Source organism: Lutra lutra, chromosome 16 (assembly GCF_902655055.1).
Source record: "Lutra lutra chromosome 16, mLutLut1.2, whole genome shotgun sequence".
Classification (NCBI taxonomy): Eukaryota; Metazoa; Chordata; class Mammalia; order Carnivora; family Mustelidae; genus Lutra; species Lutra lutra.
In genome coordinates, this window is record NC_062293.1 from 40,559,644 (window position 1) to 40,575,882 (window position 16,239).

The following is a 16,239-nucleotide window of genomic DNA, read 5'->3' on the forward strand; positions in this document are numbered from 1 at the left end:
TCCTGTTACTAGCCCCATATTACAGTTGGGGAAATCGAGGCACAGGGAAAGGAGCACTGAGAGGTTAGGGGACGTGCCTGGAAAGCAGCATTCTGCATCGTGGTGGCTTAGACCTGGGGGGGGGTCACTGACCTTCAGCCTCCAGGGGCTGCTCTAGGGCTCTGGAGTAAAAGTGAAGGATCAAAGAGAGGAGAGGAGGGAGAGGAGGGGGACTCGAGGAGTCTCATGGTCCACACCACACAGACTTTGAAAGCAAAAGAGCTGCACATGGCAACAGTTCTGACAGGCCCTCCCTGTCCAACCTCCCCCCGCCCATTGCTCAGATAGGAAAGTGAGGCTTGGATGGGAAAGTGGCAATGACAGCCAATGAGGGTCTGTTTCTGGTACCTGGGACCCCTTGTACCCCCACAGGCTGACACAGGCCCCCTGACTTACTGGCCTGGCCTCACGTGGCCCCTTGTGCTAAGTGGGCTGAGGTTGGGGGTGAGCATAGGGGGTGGAGAAGCAGTGCTGAGTCCTGGGAAAATCCAGTCTTCCCCTGTGCCACCCTGCCATGAGCACTGCAGGGGGGGCGGTGATAGGCCCACAGTGTAGAGTCTCTCCTGACCGGGTCTGGGAGAGAAAGCCCAATGGCCTCTCATTCAAGAGCTGGGACACCAATCCCCTCCCTGGGGCTGCCTCAGAGGCTCGGGAGGGCAGCAGGGTGGAGGACTAGGATCAGGCAAGGGCCCCTCGTCCTTGTTCCAGCTCCAGACAAAGAACCACCTGCTCCCCTGCTCTCCCTCCCCCACTCCAGGGCTCCCTGCTGTTGTCCTAGTGACAGGGGCTGCCCTGTGGCTCCAGGAGCCGCCCCCTCCCCCCCACCAGACCTGCCCCCAGCACATTACAGGCTCCAGACTATGCAGAATGAGCTGGAAACAGGCCGAGTCTCCCTTCTCTGCCAAAACTCTACCTTTCATGCCAGAGCCAGACAGGCCAGACAATGGGGGTCATCACTACCCTAATAATGAGGCCTCGGGGATAACAGAGGGTGCCTAGTGGGGAGGGAGAGGCAGGAAAGGGGCTGGCTTCGCACAGGATGCCTTCTACACCCCCCTCAGAGCCCACCACCTGCGAAGAAGAGGGCCAGAGCAGAGGCAGACCAGGGCACGGTGGGGGGGGGGGGGGGCAGAGGGAAGGAGACCCAGGGAGAGAGAATCAGAGAGAGAGGTCTCAAGCAGAAGATGGACAGAGGTAGGTCCCTTGCCCCAGAAGAAAACTGAGGGCTTCTAAAGGAGGTTGCACGGAGCAAGGCAAAACCCCATTCTTGTTTCAGCCACTAACTAGTTCGTATAATTTAGAGTAACCGTCTTAAACCATAATTGCCTCATCTATCAGGCGTGCCCAGCATCCCCTCAAGTTGCAGCGGGATCAAGCAAATGCGGGGCCACGGCTCTCAGGGCTGAGGGCCAAGGGTGGCAGGGACTCAGTGTCTGGCTCCTCTTGCCTCATGCAAAGCGAAGCAGGGAGCATCCCTGAAGCAGGGGCTTGGCTGGCCCTCCTGGACACACATCCAGCCTTTGGGACTCCTTCAAGGCTGGGTATGGGGTTGGCGGGGAATAAGATCCGTGGTTTGGAGCTTTTGGGAAAAGAAACCCTACAAATGCAATTTTCCTCGTTAATAATGTGTGGAATGCCCCCAAGCACCCCCCCTGCCACATGCCCCATGCCCTGGATTCATCCAGTTTCAGCAGTGGGTCACTCTCAGGATGAGGTCTGGGCTGGGCAGGTTCCAGGCAGCCTGATGGGGGCTGGGGGGTGGGGGTGGGGGCACTGGGCTGTGAAAGGGCCTCAGGCAGGGGCCCAGCGGGGAGCCAGGAGTCAGGAGCATCCTCGCAGCTGCCTCCTGAATAGGGCCCAGCACCGTGGAGGGAGGGGGCAGGCCAAGTGCACATTCAGCCCCAGCCGAGGAGGCTGGCAGCAGGGGGAGGAGAGAGGCACAGAGTGAGGGCTGACCCTCCCTGGGCTCCCGCCCACCTGCCTCCGCCATAAAAAGAGCTGCCAGAGGCTCCTCAGGGACCTTTAATCCCAGCACCATCCAGCCCTCTGGCCCCTTAATCCTCCAGGTCGCCAGTTTTCCCCAGCCTGGGGCCCCACACTCACCCTGTCACATAACCCACCTCCCGACCTGGGCCCCCTTCCTGGTGCACCCATGGCTTAAACTGGGGAAAGAACACAGCACCTTCCATACTGCTGCCACCTAGGGATGCTTCCCTCCTTTGGGGCAAGGATGAGGGGCAGGGTTTCCAAAGGAACCCTGACCCCAGCTGCTGGGCCATCTTGGGCAGATCATCAACCACACTGCCTCAGTTTCTCTTCTAATCACATGGTAGGCCCTCTCCCTTCTCAGGGTGATGTAAGGGGGTCCATCCCCATCCCTGCACACATAAGCACACCATAGGCAAAGGGAGGCTGGGGAAAGAAATCCACAACCCAGGGGCGCCTGGGTGTCTCAGTCAGTTAAACGTCTGCCTTAGGCTCAGGTCATAATCCCAGTGTCCTGGGATCAAGCCCCACGTTGGGCTCCCTGCTCGGTAGGGAGCCTGCTTCTCCTTCTCCCTCTGCCTGCCGCTCCCCCTGCTTGTGCTGACGCTCCCTCTCAAACAAATAAAGTGTTTTGGTTTTTTTTTAAAGAAAAAGAAAAGAAATCCACAACCCATACAGCCCATGGGGGGTTGCCAATCTTCTCTCCTTGGTCAGTCAAAGGGCTGATGGGACATTTGGGATCAGGATAAGGTGATGCACTTCGGGGGTGAGGTCTGTGCCTTTAGAGGGACTCAGTGTCAGCGGGGAGACAGGCAGCAGGCCAGGGAATCAGAATTTGTGGTCCAGGAGAGCTGAAAAGAATCTCTGTGGTTCTCAAACTGTTCTGTAGAGTTTTAGGGGCTCTGACACCCTGAGAGGGTGGGAGGATATTGCTGAGGAGGCCCCACTGGGAAGCTGTTCCACGAACTGGCCTTCTGCATAGCACTCAGTTGAACGACATGACAGAAACTACATAAGCAGAATGGTCTCTTGGTCTTGGGCATTACCTCACTGAAACCCCTGTTCACCATGTCCTGGTTTGCTGGAGACCTATTGCCTGAGCATGATAATTATGAGTGCCCCTTCCCCCCTCAAAAATGGTTAGCCTTCACAACAAAACTCTGAGGTAGACACTATTATGAGCTCCATTTCGGAAGGAGGGGTACAAGGCATGGAGAGCTAAGTTGGCCACGTTTGAACAGCCAGCAGTTGGTGCAGACGGATTCCCATCCAGGCAACCGGGCCCAGGGCCTGCCCTCTCCTATCATTAGGATCATGTGGCTAAACACGATTTGAGAGACCCCATCCAATCTGGTCCTTCGTTTACTTAACAAATATTTACCAAGGATCAGCCACAGGCCAGGCATCGCACCTTATTTTCTGGATGGGGAAACAGGTGCAGAGAGCAAAAGAAACTAGTCCAAGGTTAGGACGCGAGTCAGTGGTCAAGATGGGAATGGTTCTATGTTCCTCCATGGGAACCTGCCCCAGTATTGCCCTTCCTTGTCTTTCTTTGTCCTGCCTGTGTATGAAATATGGCCCCTGGCTCAGAGTTTCCTCATGTGTGTTTTGTGGAACACCAGCCCCAAGATGGTGTCTAAAATAAGGTTTCCAAGGTCCCATAAGTTTGGGAAACCCTTTTGCAAGAGTCTGATGTGTAAAACCATAGGAAGGGTGCTACGAATTCTCACAGTGAAGAGACATGTCTGATTTTGTCCAGCCCAGCATTTCCCAGACTTAATGGACCTTTGAGCATCATACTTTCCACAGCAACACGCCATCGAACACTCTTTGGGAAAGATGCATGAACCCATAGAGTCATTTCCGCCTTTTGTGGAACCCGGACCCTCTGTCCATGGTTCCAACCAGTCTTTTACCTCCATTGTCTGAGTGGCAAAGGCCCTCAAGTCCAACTGATACTTAGTCTGGAGGCCTCCCACTGTTAGAAGACTGCCTGACCCCAGCCGCAACCCAAGGGTTGAGGGGGATGCTTCTCCAGAGAGACTGAAGAAGCAGGGACTGGCCTCAGGGAAGGTTGGGCTGAGCTCGCAGAGAACAGCCCCGCAGGAGCCAGGAATCTGCCTGCTCAGCACCCAGGACAGCGCCACTACTTCTCCCCGCACCCCCCATCCCCCAGCCCCCACCTCCCCACCTCCCATTGCCGCAGCCGCCGGCCAGGGAGCCAGGCCAAGCTTCAGAGTTTACCCAGTAGCAGTGAAGCATATGAAAAAGAAGAAAGGAACACACTTATTTTACATCAATTATGTATGTGTGAATTGGACAAACTGCATTTCCAGGACAATTGCCCGTCTGATCCTTGTTCCCAGCACTCGATTTCCCTTCTAGCTCCCATGACCATGCTCTCCCTCTCCTTGATGGAGAGAGGCCCAGGATCTCAGTGAAGGGGGTGGGGACCTTCAAGGACCCCTGTAGGCAGTACCTGGAATGCCACTGTGGTGGAGAACTGCCCAGTCCAGAAGATCTGAACTGGGATCTAAGGAAGGCTCCCATCCCTGGCCCCAGTGTCCTCTTTCTGTCCTCCAAGACAGAAGGAGCCCTGGGAACTGACCACATGGCATGCATGGCAGGGGGGGGGGTGCCGCGGGCCAAGCACAGGCAGCTGCCCCTCCCCACTTTGGGGATGGTTACCCGGCCTCATCTGCTGGGTCCTTGCATCATTACCCAGCTTCTGAACAGAGATAAATTAACGAGGCTACCCTGCAGCTTATGGCTCAGCAGAGCTGTCCCCACCCAAAAGCCAGAGCCCACCAGGGATCTCTGGCCCATTATGGATATTTACTGCTCCATAAATTAGGTCCAGGCCTGCAGCTGCTGAGGTCAGGAGGAGAGGTTATGGGAGTAGCAGCTTTCTCTTCCAGCTTTCCTTTCTTGCAAATGAGGATGCTAATTCTTCCCATAGAGAAAACCATCTCTCACCAGTCCCCTGACTTCTCCCCCTGATTCTGAGACACAGATTTTTGGCCAATATCTTATTACGTTCATTCTCACACACCGACCCTAGAGTGAGTGTGATTGGTCTCGTGTAACAGATATGGAAACTGAGGTACACAAAGTTAAGCAACCTGCCCAGAGGCTCTCCCAAGTGAGTGGAGCAGGGCACCATCTGGCCTGCTCAAGCTGGGGCTGGAATGGATTTTCAGACCTCAAGCCTCCCTGGGAAGAAGAGAGAGCAGTTCCTGAAAACCAGGTTCTGACCCTCCTGTCCTTGGGTCTCCCCACATGGAGGCACGAGGGAGCCTTGGGCTCCCCTGTGATAGGGCCAGCCCAGGCTTCTGACAGCTGGAGAAGCTTCCAGGGTTGTAGGATTCCCAGCTGTATTATTTCTATTCTTTCGGCTCCCATGGAATTGGTCTAGGGGGAGGCAGCTCGTCCCTCTCAGGAGGCTTCTCCCACCTGAGCATCCCTCCTCCCCATTAAGTCAAACAGCTGAAGCCAGCTCTGAGGTCGGCAGGCTGGTTAGGGAGCCAGAACACCTTTCCCTCAGCAGAGAAGCGGGCATCCTGGCTTGAGTCCAGGCTGAGTGGCTGGATAACGGGCATATTTCCAGAAACCACCCAACTCTCTCAACACCTGGGTTGGAGGGGAAGAGCTCCCAGACTGCCCACCCCCATGCAGGAAGCTGGGGTTAGGTGGGCAGTGAGGGGTGGGGGCCGGCTCTTTCCTCAGGGCTTTGTCTCTTTCCACCCTGAGAGCCTCTTAGAAGACCCTGCTGCTCCTTTCCAAAGCCCCCCAAAGAAGACCTTGGAGACTCTAGAGGGCAGCTGGGGGCTATGACTCAGAGGCAGGTCCCTTGGGTCCCCAGGAGCAGACGAACTGCCCGCTGACTCATCCAGGCACAACCATCACAGTGCCTGGGGACTAAAGCTGAGTCATAGCCACAAAGGCAGGCATCCAGGCCCTGGAGGGGTTGGGGGAGACAGGTAAGGAGGGGTGGGACTGGGTGCAAGCAGAGGGCAGGGGGTTGACACCTGCTCCATCCCTCCCTTTAGCCTATACCCATTTCCTCCTGCTGCTTCTTCTGGAAACCACAGAAGGGCCCCTGTTCCCCAGAGATGAGAGGATTAAGAGATCCAGAGAGGAGGGGAGTGGGAGCTGGCCAGGGAGGATAAACGGTCACCAGACACTTTCGTCTCCTGGGGCCCTCCACCCTGTTCCAGAAGCCACCCGAGGCCGTGTGGACAAACTTATACAGTCCCTCCGCAGAGGGCCCTCATTTGCTTGGTGTCTCTGGGCAAGCCCTGCCCCCTGGGGCCTTAGCTTCCTCCTCTGTAAAGAGGGAACAGCACCACTCACCTCACAGGGCTGCTGAAAGATCAAAATGAGATGAGGACCTACGTGCATGCAGTAGGTACTCAACAGTTGCTCCCTGAAAGAAATATTTGCCGACTCAAACCTGTGATTTGCTTCAGAAAAGTTGGCGGGACAGAGCTGGTGGCTACCCCTAATTGTTCACAACTCAAGATATACACGGGCTCATTTCTGTAACACAGAAGAGTGCCTATGCTCATGGGAGGCCACCAGGAACTGCCAAATGGGGGACCAGGAAGAGGAGCCTGACTCTGGGCTCCTGATGGCTGGACCCTTCACCCTCAGCCATGCAGGCATCCAGCCAGTGAGCCAAGGGGACACCTGGGCGCCACTCGCATCCCAGGCAGCCTTTGTCCCAATGCTTCCCTTCTTTCCCTACAGAAATTTCGGGAAGCATGTGGAAGAAGCCAGCTCGACATGGTACAAGGAACCCTAGACTGGGGATCTGGACACTGATTTGCCACCTAGAACTATTACGAGTCCGAGGTTCTTTTGAGGACAGCATCCATTCTCTTAAATTCCAGGAGCAGGACATGGCGGCCATGTTTACTGGGTGCTCACCAAACACCATGGCCGGTGCCACGCACACGCCATCCCCCAGGCCTCACGACAACCCCGAGGGGAAGGGGGTACTCTCGGCAGCTCACAAATGAGGCAACAGGGGCCTGGGGAGGTCACCTGGCTTGCCTGCTGCCACACAGCTGGGAGCAGAACTGGGACCTGAGCCAGGGGTGCGTCCTCCCCACTGCCCTAGTCACTCAGGACGCCAAGTAAGCAAATGGAAGGTTGCAAGGCCTGGTGGCGGGAACACAGGTCAGAGGGAAACAGAACTGGGCTCTAGTCCCAGCTCTGATACGACTGCACCGACTGACCTCAGAAGGCCACTGGCCTTTGCTTCCCCGTTTGCAAGATGAGCAGATTGGACTGGAGGCTTCCACCAGCCTTCTCCTAACCTCGGGTCTTCGAGGTGGGAGCAGCCCCAGAGGGGCGAGCATCAGTGAGGCGACCCCAGGGTCAGGGCCTGCGTGAGGAAAAGACGTTGGAACCCCAGACAACACACACGGGGCTGTCGTCTGCTTGAACGCGTGTGCGCCCGTTGGCCCCTTGGCCAACTCCCTTGGCCCCACCGCTCAACTGCCATCCATAGTGGTCAGGGATAAAAGGGTTAATTCAGCATGACTGCCAAGGTCACTGGGGCAGGAGCAGGATAGGAAAGCTGGCTTTGTGGTGGAGGGACATCCATGGCCCATGGGCCCTGGAGGCCACCTGATAAGGGGCTAGAGGTGCAGAGCCCGAGCAAGGGCTCCAGTCAAACCTGTGGCTTTGTCCTTCTCTGGGAACCTCTTTCTGCTGGCTAATCATGTGTTCCGGGGGGGCCCACTGTCAATGCCCTGTCTCCCAGGCAGGTGTTTTCTCTGTGGCCCTCACTAATCCATTCAATGGCCCTGTGTGAACCTCTTTTCAGCTTCCAGAACTTAAGCCAGCTTGTGTGAGAACTGCAAATGAGGTAGGTTTTGGGGTCAGGTCGAGGGAAAACCACAGGCTGGAGAGAAGGGGGCTGAGCAGGGGAGACACTTGGGGAAAGCCAGCAGGAAAACCCTCTGGTTTCAGAAATGGCTCTCTTTCCAGGAGCCTGTACTGGGAAGAAGCTGGTTTAGAGAGGCCGCTGCTTTCCCTGGGGGGCCTGGATCTCAAAAGCTGTCCTGTGCGTCTTCCAGCAAATTCTGATTCCCAGTTAAGAGGGGGTCGAATGTCCACTGGTATCAGACACTGGAAAGAGTCTCTACTTCCACTTAATTCCCCCCATTGTTCCTAGAGTTCTACAGCACTGTCCTTGTTTTACAAACGAGGAAATTAAGGCTCAGGGAGCTAATGCCACTTGGCCCCAGTCTCAAAGGCAGTCAGGCTTGGAGCCAGGTCCATCTGACTCCAAATCCAGGGTTCGGTACCCAGCAGGCTCTCTCAGTTGCTCTACGTGCTGGCTATAGCACGTTTATAATTTCAGTGGTGGGACAGTAAAAACTTGTCTGCTCTGCTGGGAGATTAGCAAAGTTGGGGCTGTTATGGGGGGGCCTGAAAAATGTATACTCCCAGTGGGAGGGAGAAAAAAAAATTAGTTCTAATCCTTTCTTTTCCTTCTCACTCACCTGAGCTCGAAAGCAACTGGGCTTTGTTAACAGAACTCTGCTCCAAACACTTTTGCTTATTAAACATTGGCAGATCTTGAAGGTATTTTAAGGGTGAACCTGGAAATGGCTTTCCCACCTTGGAAGCCCTTAATGGGTTAAGGGCTTAACCTAGACCTTGACCTTGGATCCCTGCTGGCCCCTCCCTGAAGTTCGGGAAGGGACGGAGACTGTCAAAGCATAACCAGGAAAAGAGGATCCTATGGAACAACATAAAGCAAGGACTGAAGGGCACATTGTGCAAAATTACAAACATCAGTGCGATAGATGAGAGATAAAGAATAAACTGACCCACCCAAAAAAAATTTTTACCAAGTGTTAAATTTTCCAAACACATTAAGTAATGTTTCTTAATAAGTGCTGGCATAGGGCACCTGCGTGGCTCAGTGGGTTAAAGCCTCTGCCTTCGGCTCAGGTCGTGATCCCAGGGTCCTGGGATCAAGCCCCACATCGGGCTCTGCTCAGCAGGGAGCCTGCTTCCCTTCCTCTCTCTGCCTGCCTCTCTGCTTACTTGTGATCTCTGTCTGTCAAATAAATAAATAAAATCTTTAAAAAATATTAAAAAAAAAAGTGCTGGCATAACTGGATTGGAACAAGGTCTGGTTGGAGTAAAGGGTTAGATGATTTCTTTAGCCACAGAAAATGCAGCAAGAAACAGAAGTGCATATTTATAAGATCTAAAGAGGGATGCAGACTGGGGTGCCTGGCTGGCTCCGTTGGAAGAGAATGTGACTCTTAGTCTCAGGGTTGTGAGTTTGAGCCCCATGTGGGGTGTAGAAATTGCTTACGAGAATAAATAAACTCTAAAAAAAAAAGTAAAGAGGGATGAAAACTGTCTCAGATCCAAAGCAACAGGAGGAATCACGACGGAAAAGCTCAACAGATTCAACTACAGAAAAATCAGACATTTTGTACCACGATAATACACTTTGACAACAGATTCATATTTGGGTAACTCTAAAATCTAATAGGGGGCGCCTGGGTGGTTCAGTTGGTTAAATGTTTGCCTTCGGCTCAGGTCACGATCTCAGGGTGCTGGGATAGAGCCCCGCGTCGGGCTCCCTGCTCAGGGGGAGCCTGCTTCTCCCTCTGCCACTCCCCCTGCTTGTGTGCTCACTTGCTCTCTCTCTCTCTCCCTCTCTCTGTCAAATAAATAAATAAATAATCTTTTAAAAAATGATAAAATCTAATATTTAGGAAAACCATTCAGATCCCAAGCTCATGAAAAGATAATCCCCTCAAGCAGATGTGGAAATAGGAAACAAAACGTATGATGGACCATCTGGGGGTTGAAGTAATGACCTCCAGGTTTCCTGCCTACGGTAATTCCCGGGAACCACGGGGAAGAAGTCAGAGGTGGGGTAAGGAGGGCTGCCGCGCTACTCTCCTGCTTGAGCAGGCCAGCCTAATTCCCAGAATATTGGGTGGGGAGCCTCCAAGGGACTGGGGTCGCCTGTTTTCTTCACTTCCAACTCCCACAAAAGGCATCCTGACCATTTAGTTGAGGGATGGCCACACAGGACCAACAGGCCAAGATCATGACTTCTAGTTCTTGGGGTTTAATTAGCCTCCTGCTACGTCAAAGCTACTCCATGTGCTGAAGAAGCAGACAGCACAGAGGGAACCGGTGCAATGCCATCCCTAAAACCTGGGGGAGAAGTCCTAGCAGGTCCCAGTTTGAAACTGGATAATCACTGGGGTTCCCTTAACCAAGGAAGGAAAGGAGGACCTACTGGTGCCAGCTTTTCATCCCATCGACCTCTGGAAGGTGAACACATCAGCTCACAGGGACTCCCAACAGGTGTCACGAACCCCATCCCACTGACCACAGTTGGACTGGTCAGGGCTATCTATGTCTGGATAAGGTGGTTGAGGGGGCTCCCTCAACCTCCAGTCGAATGTTCTTTCCTAAGTGCCCCAAGGTCCCCAGTCCTCAAGTCCTACCGTTAAGCAGGCCCACGGGAAGAGGCAAGGGGAAAACCCTTCCTAATTCTGAACACCCTTGCCCGTGAACTTGCATACAACTTTGTGAAGCTTCATAGCTATTCTCCAGTTAGTGCCCCTGGGGAATGGTCCCGGGGACAGCTTCACAATGTAGGGGCAAGGAACACAGAGGGACTGGATCTCTGCCAGAGGTCAAGCCCTGCTCAGGAGCAGCTCTCCTTAAACACAAATCACCCATAGGAAGGAAGGTGCCAGAAATAGGCTTCTCCTTCTTCTTCTTCTTTTTTTTTTTTTTAAGGTTTATTATTTTAGATGGAGAGCGACATGCGGAATCCTCGCTGAGTGCAGAGTCAGATGTGGGGCTTGATCCCATGCCCCCGAGATCATGACCTCATCCCAAACCTAGAATAAGGGGCATAAACAACGGCACCCCTTAGGTGCCCCCAGTAATGGGCTTCTAACACCACATGATGGGCGGGGAATAGACATAAGGCAGAACTTACTGTGAAAAACAATGGTTTGCCCAGAGTATGTTGGGAGTTTCTTTCCTAGAATTAATTTTATGTGTCTAGCACAGTTTCCCGGCAGGCCTTCCTGGAACCAGGGGGATGCTCCCTGTGACACGAGGGACCTCCCTTCGGTGGAGGAAAGTGGACTTCACAGACCACCTGAGAACATTAGTTGCTACACGTTCTCTCCACACACTCTCTCCTCTCTCTGCTCCAAATTCTTCCTACTAAAAGTTTTCCTCCATTCACCCAAATAGCTCCTTTTAAAATGTAAACATACACAGGAAATTAATCAAATGAGAAAGACAGACACAGAGGGAAAAAGAATGATACACTTTGTTCTAGGTCCTGCTTCTAAATCTGGCGGGAGGTGTGAAGGGCTGGCAGCCTGCTGGTCCTGGTGTCGGTGGCAGCAGGCGGCCCCTCCTGCCTCAGGGCTGCAGGCCAGCAGCTGCTGCGCTCCCGGGAACTGGAGGGAGAGTGGGTGGCGAGTGGGAGCAGAGGGAGAGCTGCACTGCCCCGCTGGGGTGGGAGCCGGGAGCCTGTGGATGTTCCCCAAACCACAGCCAGGCCTCGTGCTAACGTGGATGACATCAGCAAGCAGCCCCCCAACCCTCCCCACCCCCTCCTGCCATGACTTTCCAGCTGTAATTCTGGGTCTCAGTCCCACTCGGGTCCCTGCATTTGGTGGGTTCTTGGAATCGAACTGGTCTGTCGCCAAAGCTGTCATTTCTACCAACAGCCCACCCCACCCTGATTTTCCCTTTTGCCATCCAGGTTCAGCATCTCAAAGTTATCTGTGCATTTCGCCCATCCACATGGGTCCAGGGAGATCTTCCAGTTCGCCCATCGCCACATCCTCTTCCTTCCCACTCTTGCTGTCCTCCATGTCCATTCACAGCAGCAGGTCCCGGTCTCATTCCTGCAATCCACCCTACCTCCATCCCACTGGTACACAGGACCTTTCCAAAGCATTGCTTGGATCCCTGTTGCAAAGACTTTCAAAGGCTTTCCCTGCCTACAGCAGGATACGGTCTGGTCCAAGCTACTTTGTCAGCTTCATCTCCTTGCTCAACCCAACAGGTTCCCTCTGGCCCAACCAGCCTGGGCTCTTAAAGTTGCACAAAGTTCACAGAGCGATCATGCCTACTGCAGGACCACAGCACTCACTACTCCCCCACCTCATGCTGGGACATCCCTTGCCTCCTCTCCTCTGCATAGGGGAATGGGGGGGGGGGCGGGATACACAAAAACTCTCAGGCCCGAAGCAATGAAGAACCTGTTTCCTTGCTGAAGGTCAAATGTCCATCGACAGATTCCAAAGTTGGTATTCCCACCTCCACTCCCCACACCTAGACGCTAGGAGTTGCAAACAATAACATGCATTTTCCATAACTCTCTTATCCCTGCCGCAAAGTTAGAGTCAGCCTGCAAAAGAGCCCATACTGTGAGTCACCCTCCAAGGACAGCACGGAGTAGACTTCAGTAGTGGCCATGGATCTTTTGAAAGTGGAGGTAAAAAAGGAGCGGGAGAGTAACTTAAGCCCTTCCCCCACACCCCCGTCCCGGCTGGAACCCACCCCCCTCCCCGCATATAGGGAATATCCCAGGCTTTCAATATGTATTGTGCAATTTCTACATGTTATAAACCCAGCTCTGGTGAGGCAGAGTTGGGAGGAGGAGGGATCGAAGGATCTCTCAGGGGAGCCCACCGCCTACTCCTGAAACCTGGAGAGCAGTGGAGAGCACTGTCGATCACTCTCAGAGATGCACTAAGCCACGCCCCCACCGCACGTCACCGTCTCAGGAGTGCAGAGCTAGGGAAGCCCACGCAAGCAGGGAGACTGATTGAGGGGAGGGCTGGAAGGAAGTGGGGGGATTTAACCGCTCACATACCTGATCAAACAGGACTTTCCAGTGCTGGTAGAGAGAGAGGCCATGCAGAAGAGGAGGAAGAGGAGAGAAAGAAACACACACTTATCACCACCGGACTCTCTAGCCCCCTGATATTCCTGACAGAGCTTCCCAGCTGCTGCCCAGTCTCAGGAACCCGCGGCAGGACACCAGGGGAACCTGGGAAGAGCTCCCCAAATCAGTCTGCACTAAGCAAAGTGAGGGAACTCAGGTTGGGGAGGGGGAGATGTCCCTCTCTTGGGAGACCAGCAGGCTGGAGGAGGGATAAGCTAAGCGGAACAAGGGTGATTCTCAGCAATTACTAAATAAAGGCATCCAAATCTATCCAAGGGCCTCTAATAACTTCTGCCTAAAGCTCGTGTCCACGACTACTCCCACACCTGGGAACCCACCTTGCCGCAACAGTCTAGACCTGCTGGGGGTCAGAGACCTCCTACTCAGGAAAACTCAGCCCTGAATGAACACTAACCCTTGCCTGCAGTTTGGGAGGAGGGGGGTCTCCGAAATGCACTGAAATCTAAACAGTCTCTCCAAGGCTGAATCTAAGTGCCGAGTGCACGAGCCTGGTGAGTACAGAGCTGCGGAGCCAGAAGCAGGTGAGAGGTTTAACCAAGGGGTCCAGCGGGGAGGAAAGAGGTTAAGCGCCCCTGGGGCACATTCACTGGTAGGTTAAGGGTCCTGGCTTCTCCATTTCCCTACCCTGAGAGAGGGCTAGGGCAGGGCAGAGTGTCTCTCCAGTTTTTCACCTCTATATGCAGGTTAACCTCAGGAGGGAGTAGCTTAAGCAATACCAGTTCCCAGGACTCCCCAGTGCCCGCTCCGCCGATGGCTCCCCGGACCACAGGGAAGGAGACTCCATCAGCAGATGGCAGGGAAGCCCTCTGGGGCAGCCCCTCCCCATCCTCGCCCGGGGGACCATCGCTGGCATCGACACGGTCTGGGAGTCCTGGGCTCTCTTCTGGAAGCAACACCGCTCCCAGGGCTCTTCCCCTCCCTCCTCCTGCCGGGTTCAGGGACCCGGCCGGCTTGAATTTCAATCACTGTCGCGACAGGGCAGGTGCAGGGAGGGAGCTAATCCGGAAGCGAAGGAGGGGGTCGCCAGACCGGTCAGCGCTGCCGGGTTCCGGGGACTCTGCGGCGCCCGCTCCTTCCGCGGGCTCAGAGAGCCCGCAGGTCGCGAGTGGGAGGGGAGGGGGAGTCACTGCTGTGACGCGGCCGCCTCTGCGGGAAAACGCCGTGTCCCGGGCACTGCACCAGCCGCGGAGTGGGGGCTCCCGCGGCCGACCAGTCCCCAGCGCAGCGGCTGGGCTGCGTCCCGAAGGGAAGCCGCGGAGCCCGAGCGGGGGGTGGCGCGCGCGCGTTTGGGGGAGACCGGTCCCTCCGCCCCCTCCCGCCCGCGGGGACCCGGCCAATCCGGGGCTCTCCCGCGTCACCTTGAAACCTCTAAGTTGCCCCGCGGGGGCGAGACGGAGGCAGCTCCCCCTTAAAGCCCCCCAGAAAGTTTGCCCGGGCGGGGTAGGGGGTACTCACGTCCTCCGGCGCCGCGGGCCGCCGCTCCTCGGCCTCGGGTTCCAGCTCCTCGATGCGCTCCGCCTCGGCGCAGGCGGCCACTGCGGGGCCCGGGCTGGGGTGCTCGCCCATGTCGACGCGGGGTCCAGGGCCAGCAGGCGGCTGCGGGGCTCGTCCCGGGGCGCCGGGCTAACTTTGCGCCGCGCCGGCAGCGCAGCTCCAGGGGCTCTGTGCGCGCCGCGCCGCCTCCGCGCCAGCCCCGCCGCCCGCGCCCGCCCCCATGGCCCCGGCCCCCGCGCTGCCGCTTCGCCACCCCGGGACGCCCGGGCCCTCGCCGCCAAACTTCTCCGCGCTTGCGGCCCCGGCGGCCTCCGCCTGCGCCCCAGCCCCCACGCCCGGCTCCGAGGCGAGGGCGCCCTTGGGCCGGCCCCGGCCCCGCAGCTCCCCGCGCTCCCTTCCCGCTTCCCGCGGCCCCCGCTCTGCGCCGGAGTCTCCTCCTCCCCGCGGACTCCTCGGGGGCGGCGCGCGGGCGGGGGCGGGGCTGCTCCCGGGGACCGCCGTCCCCCGCCCCCGGGCGCCACCACCAGAGCCAAATCGGTCAGAGCGGCGCGGCCCCGGGAGGGGAGGGGGCAGAGCTGCGGCTGGGTTGGCGGGTAAGTGGCCGCACCGCCCGGGGCGGGGGATTGCGGAGGGGAGTGCTGTGCTGTCCGTGGCCCCATTACGGCCAGCCTCCACCCCGGGCCCGGGTTGGTCTCGGGGTCGGGGTGGCGTGCAACGCCCACTTCCCAAACCCACCGGGTTAATGATCCCCTCGGAGGCTGCAGATACGCGAAGGAGGCAGGGGTGAGGCTTTCCCTAAGTTGGCAAGGTCGGGGTTAACTGGGAGTGAATTGGGGGCTGGATGCTGGGAGGACAGGATCCTGACACCCTTCTATCTCTCTTCGCCTGCCCTCAGTCTCAGATTTTGGGAGGTCCAGATACGCCCAGTAATTCAGGGATGGGAGAACTCAGGAGATAGGGACAGTCGGGACCCCAAATCCTAAATCTTGCCCTCTCTACAAGAGAGTTATGTGACCGTGCACTGGCTTCATTTGACCAGGTTGACAGAGGCAAGCCCAGAGAGGTGCCCCAACTGGGAGAAGGGAGGTAAAGAAGCTAAAGCAAGTAGTAATGAAGTTAGATCAGAGAAAGAGGGGATCTTATTTAAAAAAAAAAAAAAAAAAAAAAAAAAAAATTGGGTGTTGATTCCTGTGGGAAAGCCCTCCCAGGAGATTGTCTCCCAGAAGCAGAAGCTCTGCTTGCAAATTGGTCCAGTGGTCAGCTAGGACAAATGCCACCTCTCCCAACAGGGCAGGGGCTCAGTCCTGGTCAGTCAGTCCCCTACCAGTCCTTCTCCCACCACCCAACACCCACCCACTCACTGGTCTTTGCTCCTCTCTCTCCCTGTCAGAAAAGGAGACTCTTTTCCAACAGTGAAAGTTGCAATTAATATTCTCATCACCATAGAGCAGACACCCAACCCAGCCCCAGAATCCAACCTGTGACCATCTCACCCAACAATGACTATTCCCCTTAAACACAGAGGAGGAAATTAACTCCGTTCTAATTAGGTGAGTTTGCTACAGACACCGATTTTCATCTCGGCTTCAGAAAGTGTGATCATTTCAACTATTTTTGTTTCTCACCACCCTCCCCCATTCCTACTCTACTAACAAGTCAAGATCCTGCCAAGATTTCCTTGTAAATAAAACTGTCTGCACAGGGTGTGATTTTGAAAACAGCCT

The 16,239-nt window shown here is 55.7% G+C and overlaps 1 protein-coding gene across 3 annotated transcripts in view; it reads right to left on the bottom strand.

Moving 5' to 3' along the window:
- Positions 1-14,907, bottom strand: part of RHBDL3 (rhomboid like 3) — a 50,259-nt gene extending 35,352 nt beyond the window's left edge. For 2 of the 3 annotated variants that reach the window (XM_047709180.1, XM_047709178.1), the window contains exons 1-2: positions 14,477-14,906; positions 12,929-12,952 (exon numbers count right to left, since the gene is read on the bottom strand). In XM_047709180.1, coding sequence (XP_047565136.1) covers positions 12,929-12,952; positions 14,477-14,587 — 135 coding nt within the window. In that variant the 5' untranslated portion in view covers positions 14,588-14,906. Of the gene's footprint in view, positions 1-12,928; positions 12,953-14,476 lie in introns of all 3 variants that reach the window. The other variant, XM_047709179.1, reaches the window with a different exon arrangement.
- Positions 14,908-16,239: the final 1,332 nt, after the last annotated feature.